The 7,669-nt window shown below is 43.4% G+C and overlaps 1 protein-coding gene across 1 annotated transcript in view; it reads left to right on the top strand.

The window, feature by feature from the left end:
* Positions 1-7,669, top strand: part of LOC311052682 (capping protein, Arp2/3 and myosin-I linker protein 3-like) — a 50,626-nt gene that overhangs the window by 22,570 nt on the left and 20,387 nt on the right. Inside the window, exons 18-23 of the mRNA XM_084067777.1 lie at positions 1-25; positions 251-347; positions 1,745-1,799; positions 3,576-3,748; positions 5,482-5,550; positions 6,600-6,693. The exon at positions 1-25 is cut by the window's left edge and continues 57 nt beyond it. Coding sequence (XP_083923903.1) covers positions 1-25; positions 251-347; positions 1,745-1,799; positions 3,576-3,748; positions 5,482-5,550; positions 6,600-6,693 — 513 coding nt within the window. The remainder of the gene's footprint in view (positions 26-250; positions 348-1,744; positions 1,800-3,575; positions 3,749-5,481; positions 5,551-6,599; positions 6,694-7,669) is intronic.

The raw sequence follows: 7,669 nt of genomic DNA, 5'->3' as shown, positions 1-7,669 counted from the left end.
GGGACTCTGGACATCTCAGACAACGGTAGCGCCTCCTCTCCACCCCTCCGATAATCATGTTTGTGCCTTTGGGCAAGCATTGTCTGTGCGGGCTGATAGTCAACCACATGATGACGTGTGCGTGTGCGTGTGCGTGTGCGTGTGCGTGTGCGTGTGCGTGTGCGTGCGCGTGCGCGTGCGCGTGCGTGTGCGTGTGCGTGTGCGTGTGCGTGTGCGTGTGCGTGTGTGTGTGTGTGTGTGTGTTTTACAGGTCTTGATGCAGACTTGCTCCAAGTCCTACCTGCTCTCTCCAGACACCCCTCCCTCAAACACCTGCATCTGGGCAAGAACTTCAACATCAAGAACAGGTACAGTAGCTGACACTGCACATGCATGTGTGCGTGCCGTGCACGCATAATATATGCTCATCATTGTCTCGGCCAGGCCGAAGGCGTGGCCGAGACTATGTTTCTGCCCCTTTCCGTCCGCGTGTGTCCCCGTCCATCTGTCTGTGAGCAGATAATCTCCAGCACTGTTGGACCGATTGGCGTGAAACTGTGTACACACACTCCTTGGAGGCCAGAGCAGATCCTCTGCCCCAAATCTTTCACATCGGCCTGTTATAGCTGGCGCCACCAGGAGGTGAATTTTGGCTAAAACTAGTTAATTTTGTCCAAACATCACGCAAATCTGTACACATGATTTCTATAGTCATGTGGTCAAGACAGATTGGCTTCCAAAGTTTGCAGGAGTGGCCTGTTTTGAACAAAATGCCTCAAATTCTGAACGCAAAGTCCGATTGCTGTGCAACTTCGCACGCACAGTCCCACTAGGCCAAGGAAGTAAGGCCACTATACATTTTAAAAATTGGCCTCATGTTGGCGCTATAACAGGCAGATTCACGTTTTGGCATATAACTCTTGAACTGTAGACTATACAATCACAATTCCTGTGCTCCGAGGACCACATCTTTCTAGTTCAAAATCAACTTGTATTTCGATACGTATTGTATTGTGGCCTCTTTATCATGATATGTGTCATATCGTTAGCTTGTAGGTAGTCTTGCGTAGTCAGACAACTATTCCACAATCTCCGAATGCATAGAGTCTGGAAGTACTCCTCCCGAAATCCGAGAGAGGAAGATGGCACTTCCGTTCACGAAAATATATTTTAAAATATCTTTACATTTTATTTTTTAATTTCCATTTGCTAAGCATCAAGCTATACGCTTAGATTATTTTGATTTATATTAGGATACATTTGCGCAACTGTAAAGACGAAACGGAAGTGGGGAGGAGGCTTCACATCCGCTTTATATTGTAATATTGAGTCCCAGACTGTATAACCGGAAACATTTGAAAATTGTGGGAGGCAACAGTCTGGCCACGTGAGACTAGGTTGTAGGTAATACCCAGCCAGAGTATGAGTTGCATCGATTTGTGCATGACATGTCATTTTCCAAAGACGCTGCTGTCGACAGTGGCAGAAAAACAGCAGACTCATGCCTGATTTATACTTCATTGTTCATTCGGTTGCACTTCGAAAATAGCAGATTTATAAGCTCTCAATGTGACTGTGAGCTATTTTTGCCGTGCGACACCGTCGTATGACAAAGTATAAAACAGGCTTCAGAGTCTAGCCTGAGCTACATCTCAGCTCTCTCTCTCTCTCTCTCTCTCTCTCTCTCTCTCTCTCTCTCTCTCTCTCTCAACCTCTCTCGCTTTCTCTCTCTCTCGTTCTCTCTCTGTGTTTTTGATGTCTACAGGCTCTTGGATGAAGTCTTGCAGAAGATGGTGCAGCTTATACAGGAGGAGGACTGTGTGAGTCATGATAATACAGCGTCAAACGTCACACACAGTTTAAAGCAGTGATTATCAAACATTTTAATTTCAAGCACCCCCAAAGCCGGCAGGTCGGCGGACCACGTTGTCACGCTCATGTCACTATGACTCAGCCATAACCATAAGGAGTTCCCAATGCAACTACGCCCAAATATGGAGTGTGTTGTCTAGCCTCAATGTGTCGTCATTGCATCAGGATTTTTTTTTTTACCATGAACTGAAAGACTGTTAGTCCCACACTTAAACACTTAATCTATATTTTATAATTCGGCGTACGGTGGTGTCACATGACGAAAATAGCTTGTGGCTATTTTTACTTCTTTTTAAAATGTTTTTACATATTTATGTCATGCCCAAAATACCAGGTTGAAAGTACTTAATCTTTCAAAGTCGACCATAACACCCAAACTTTTTATTTAGCAACAAAACGGCCAGAGGGTTAAAGCATTGAGTGAGTGCTTGTTAAACGGCTGCACGTGGATGCAGGGCAGCAACAGTAGTATACAGCAACACTCTATACTGTGAATAATTCACACTTACACCGTGTGAGCGTATGTTCTCGATATACCGTACGGTGTCAAAGAGTCACAGAATTGCACGCTCCCCTCCCCCACTGCCGTGTGTCCTCTCAGGCTCTCTTCTTGAGGGATGTGACATATTGCGCTTTCTGAATTATTTACTCCTTTTTTTTTTTACACCAAGCGATGACATGTTGCACTATGATCATGCATTTTTCATGCCACAGAGACCTTTCGTCAGTCACCCTGCTCTCCGTTCTTGTCTTCACCAACCATGTTTTCCCCCAAACCCCTTGTACCTTGTAGCCCGGTTTTCTTCTCTCTCTCTCTCTCTCTCCCTCTCTCGCTCTCGCTCTGTCTCTCTCTCGCTCTCTCTCTCTCTCTCTCTCTCTCTCTCGGTTCAAGGTTTATTTATTGTTACATCTTGTGTACAGGTACATAAAAGAAAACTCCCATCGGCAGCAGTGATAAATAAACAAAACTCTCAGAAAACTTACGTCAGGGAGATGGTAGAACGTGATTTCTAATTATTACACGTTTGAAAATGAAAGGGCTGTGATCTGCTCCATGATAACTGTATTTTGGGGATTCATTAGCATAGCATCAGCATATATAGGCTACTATTTTGGTCTGAATCTTTTTTGTTTGTTTGTTTTTACTCTTTTTATAGTTTCACAAGAAACATTTCCCAATTCCCCCCCCCCCCCCCCCACCCTCTCCCAGCTCAGGCCTCAAAACCTGTCGAGCGCAGACAAGAACAAGAACAAACAATAAGATAAAATAAATATGAAAAAGACAGGGTTGTCAACTTGTCACCGACAAAGAAAGTTGTCAAAGTTGGGACATAAGAGGAGCCAAGACGGAGACAGTGGTGAAGGAAGGGGGGGGGTTGAGCAAGTCAACATAATATGCATCTTGTAATGTTTTACTTTTTATTGAACCTGTACAGGACAGTAAGTGATAATCAGTATAATATTAATCTTTTCTATGTACTTTACCTACTTTAGGTATGGTGACGTTTGCGCTGATACAGTATGTTAATACTTAACCACTTTCAACCTGCGTCATTACAGGGGACATTTTTCCACATGTTTCCAAAATCCATTTAAGAAAATAGCCGATGCGCTTGTAGATTGGTTATTTTCACTGTGCGACACTGCCGTACGACGATGCTGTACGACGCTGCCGGACGACAAAGTGGTTTTAAGATTGTTTACTCCCCTGATACGTAACTCAGGCCCTGCAGTCTTTGTCGCTGGCGGAGTCCAGGCTGCGCTCCAGGTGCACGGTGCTGGTCAACGCGCTGGGCAGCAACACGTGTCTGCGCAAGGTTGACCTGAGTGGCAACAACATGGATGACATCGGAGCCAAGATGCTGAGCAAAGCCCTGCAGATCAACACCACACTCAGGTACAGACTAGAGCTCAGGCTTAGACCTGTGGATTCCCATTTTTTCCCCCCCTCGGATCCCCCCTTCTTACATCTGCGACCCCCCACACGTGCACGCATGCACGTACGCACCCTCACACACACACACACACACACACACACACACGCGCGCGCTTGTGTTTTGCAAGAATGTGAACCACTTAAGCTCTGTATACTTCCCATACGATGAATAGCGAAAATAATTGATCTACAAACATACAACGCGTTGTGAACTTGTACTGTGGATCGGCTAATTTTGCTAGTTTTTTAAACTATTTGACAAATCTTTAAAAATGTTGTTATGATTTTGTGCAACATGTTTAAAATGTTGTACTACCTCCAAACACACAAGAACTCATGAACTGGTTGGAATAACGTGTTCCTTCCACACGCTACGATCTACTGGGGAAACTCCCCCCTGTCGGGTGATAAGAAGGCTTGTTAGCTCTCATGCATTGAAGGAGGCACGAGCTCGGCTCTGGGCTCTCCCTAGGCTGGCACAGGGAGTGTAGCGCCCAGGATTACTTAGACAATTGGCACTGGGTGAAAAAAATGGGGTTGCAAAAAAAAAGATATTCAGGCATACTGCTGGGCTGTGAAGCCACGGATCAGGGATTGTGTGGAACTAGACTGTACGTGATAGGTCTTCTACCCTTGTCCTTAACGGATCATACCGGCATCAATGAATGTCATTATCTAGTCACAGCTTTGGCCGTCTATCGTATCCGCTTACGGCTTTATTTTTCGATTTAGTGTATGTTAACATTTTCTCAATGGGTATTAACACGTTACCAAACTTACAGTACCTGAATAATCAAGTAAAAATTGGCTAAACCTCACTGCAAAGTTAAGAAGTCATAGACGTTTAAATTTCGTTCATAAATCAGTCTTTTCTCCAGGGACTATTTTGGCTAGACTTTTCAAATTGGTCCCTGCTTTAAAATGCATTAAACCGCCACCGATAACGCAACTTTGACAAAGAATAATGTTGTAGGGAAATGTTCTGTGATGGATTACCTATCTCAAGCTACTTTCAAGGCTCTGCAAGTTGATGTTTGTGCCATACTGAAATGAAAGGAATCAAATGGCTACCTCAAAATCCTATATTTAAATGTTTTTCAATTATCCATCTAAAGTGCAGTGGTGGAAGAAGTCGTTTTTTTTACTTAAGTAAAAGTAGCAATACCGCAATATGAAAATACTCTTGTTTTAATTAAGTAAAAGTACAAAAGTACTCAAGACATACTTACACAACCAAAGTAAAAGTACTCAAAGTTTTCAAAATACTTTTTCAAAAAAAGCTGAATTATAAAATAGGGCTAAGAGATTAATGTATGTTTTGTATTAATAATCTAAATCAACAAGTAACTAGTAACTAAAGCTGTCAAATAATTGTAGTGGAGTAAAAGGACGTTTGACTCTGAGACGTTTGACTCTGAAAATAGCCGATCGACAAGCTTACAACGCGACGCAACGCGTCGCGTTGTAAGCTTGTCGATTGGCTATTTTCAGCTAAAAGCTTTCCCTACAACAGAAAACAGAAAATACACAAGCACAGAACCCTGAGGGACTCCAGTCACCTCTAGTGGTTAAAATATGGAGATAAGAGGTTTCTGCCCGACGGCAACATTATGTTGTTGTGCGAGTGGAAGTTGGGATGTGACGTGGTGTGGTTTTGGTTTGGCTGGGGTACAACTCTCTCCTCTCCCCTGCAGGAGTGTGACATGGGATCGCAACAACACCTCCGCAGCTGGGTTCCTAGACGTGGCCCGAGCACTCGAACAGTAAGAACATTTGAACACGTCGGTCCTCAGGCTTTTGCATGTACACCAGGATGCACTGTAGATGTAATAATGGTATCTGGCTTTGTAACGCTTAATGTTTATCCACTTAAAGGTGCAAAAAGTGATTTTGGTTTTCTGTTTATGTATGAGTCCTGATTGGATGAAATTGGTATCCCGTCTTGAAATTGTATTGTTTACCGAAGAGCTGGAGATATGGGGAGACCCCTGTTACTGCACAAACACGCTAGTCTATACCAATGATTACTATGGGAATAGAGCTATTTAGCACTTACTGTATTTTAACAAAACAATATAACTTACAGCGACTTTAAGTCCTATTTTATTCTGAGTCTATTTTCAACAATGACATGCCCAAAATAGGGACAGCCAGGGCTAATGTGGTTAACTAGGTTGAAATTCCTTATGTGAACCAAGTAAAGTGTTGCTTTCCACTGTGCTATCTTTTATGGTCCAGGGCTTTCTTAGCCCTGGACCATAACAATCTTAGATTTTCAATCTTCGTGTAATTGGTCCTCAATTATGCTAATTATAAGATGGTACCATTTCTGTCTACTCACACTCTGTGTCTCAGAGGAGGGCTGTGGACAGTTCTGAAACCTGCCTACCAGCTACAGTACCAGTGACATCATCGGTAGTCAGGTTTGGTCATTTCAAACAAGATTTCTAACTTCCTTTTATGCAAGAACAATGGCTTATATTTCAGCATGCTAACTATCCAGTAAGAGAAAAGCTCTAGTTTCTATTAGCTTGGAACATCCCCATCAATGATGTCATTAGTAGGCAGGTTTCTGAACTGTCCATATCCTACCAATGAGACGCAGAGTGAGTAGATGGAGATGGTGCCATATACCAGTTATATGAAGATAAGGTTGAAAATGGGTTTCATGCTCCTTTAAATTTTAACTAACCTTTGGAATGTGTTAACCTGTTTCATTCCCTCTTGGTAGTGTGTGTCCTGCCTCCTCTGCTCTCTTCCTTCCTAAAACTCCAACCTTCCTTCCTTCCTGTCCTTGTCTTCTTTCCGTCAGTAATTTCACCTTGCAGTACATGCCCTTACCTCTCAGCGACATCAGCCAGGCGCACCGCAGCGCACCTGAGAGGACAGAACAAGCACTAAGCAAGGTTGGCAGCTTTAAGACCAACCCTCGCCTTTCCAAGGAAAAGTCAACCCAGAATCCAAATCTTTTTTTCATATTTTTAAAGATTTCTTTTATGCTTTTATTTGACAGGACAGTAGGCTGACAGGAAATGGGGAGAGAGATGGGGGGGTGACACGCAGGAAAGGTCGTCGGGATTCGGAGTTGAACCCGCGACCCGGAGTTGAACCGCCTAGGTGCCCAGACGGTTATGCCAACCGTCCTGGACAACAACACAAATCTTAATATTAATTTGGGGGTCCTTGACATGAAAATGTTTGGGAACAACTGTGATAAGAAATACAGTTTTGCAGAGCGATTAACTGACCTTTGGGTATCTATAGATCCAGGAACAGAAAATGTATGTAATGATTTCTTGGGGGGCATAATGTCACAACTCGATTCAAATCCAACTATTTGTAGAGAATCTCAATGTGCTTTAAGACAACGAAGACGAAACGCAGACAAAGGTACTGCAAACCAGGTCGTAAAAAACAGACATAAAAATTGCACTCAATATCACATCTAAAATTAAATTCACCTATCCCCCAGGATGTGCACAGAGCCAGACGTAGCCAAGTCACAGAAGCACTCAAGCACATAATATGTGCATATATACACACAGACTGCACGCACACACACACGCACGCACACACACGCACGCACACACGCACGCACGCACACACACGCGCGCATAAGCATAAAAGATAAGCTTTTAAAAAGAGAAACGCTTTAAGCTGTTAAGTTAAGTCACAGCATTTAGAGAAACTCCCCTCCAGTCAGAGGACCTAGGTTCAAGTCCTGCGCCTGATGAAGTGTCCTTGAGCAAAGCACTTTATCATAATATCCTCCGCTGTGTGCCTGGCCGTGCACCCAGAGCTGTACAGTATGTGGGTGGTGGCCAGCAAAAAAAAAAGATAATTTCTCTTCATGGCTCTATTATCCAGCAAAAAATAATGTAA

The sequence above is a fragment of the Gymnoscopelus microlampas genome (genome assembly GCF_963454915.1).
Source record: "Gymnoscopelus microlampas genome assembly, chromosome: 9".
Classification (NCBI taxonomy): Eukaryota; Metazoa; Chordata; class Actinopteri; order Myctophiformes; family Myctophidae; genus Gymnoscopelus; species Gymnoscopelus microlampas.
The sequence above is the reverse complement of the archived record's forward strand: the minus strand, read 5'-3'. Positions and strand labels throughout refer to the sequence as shown.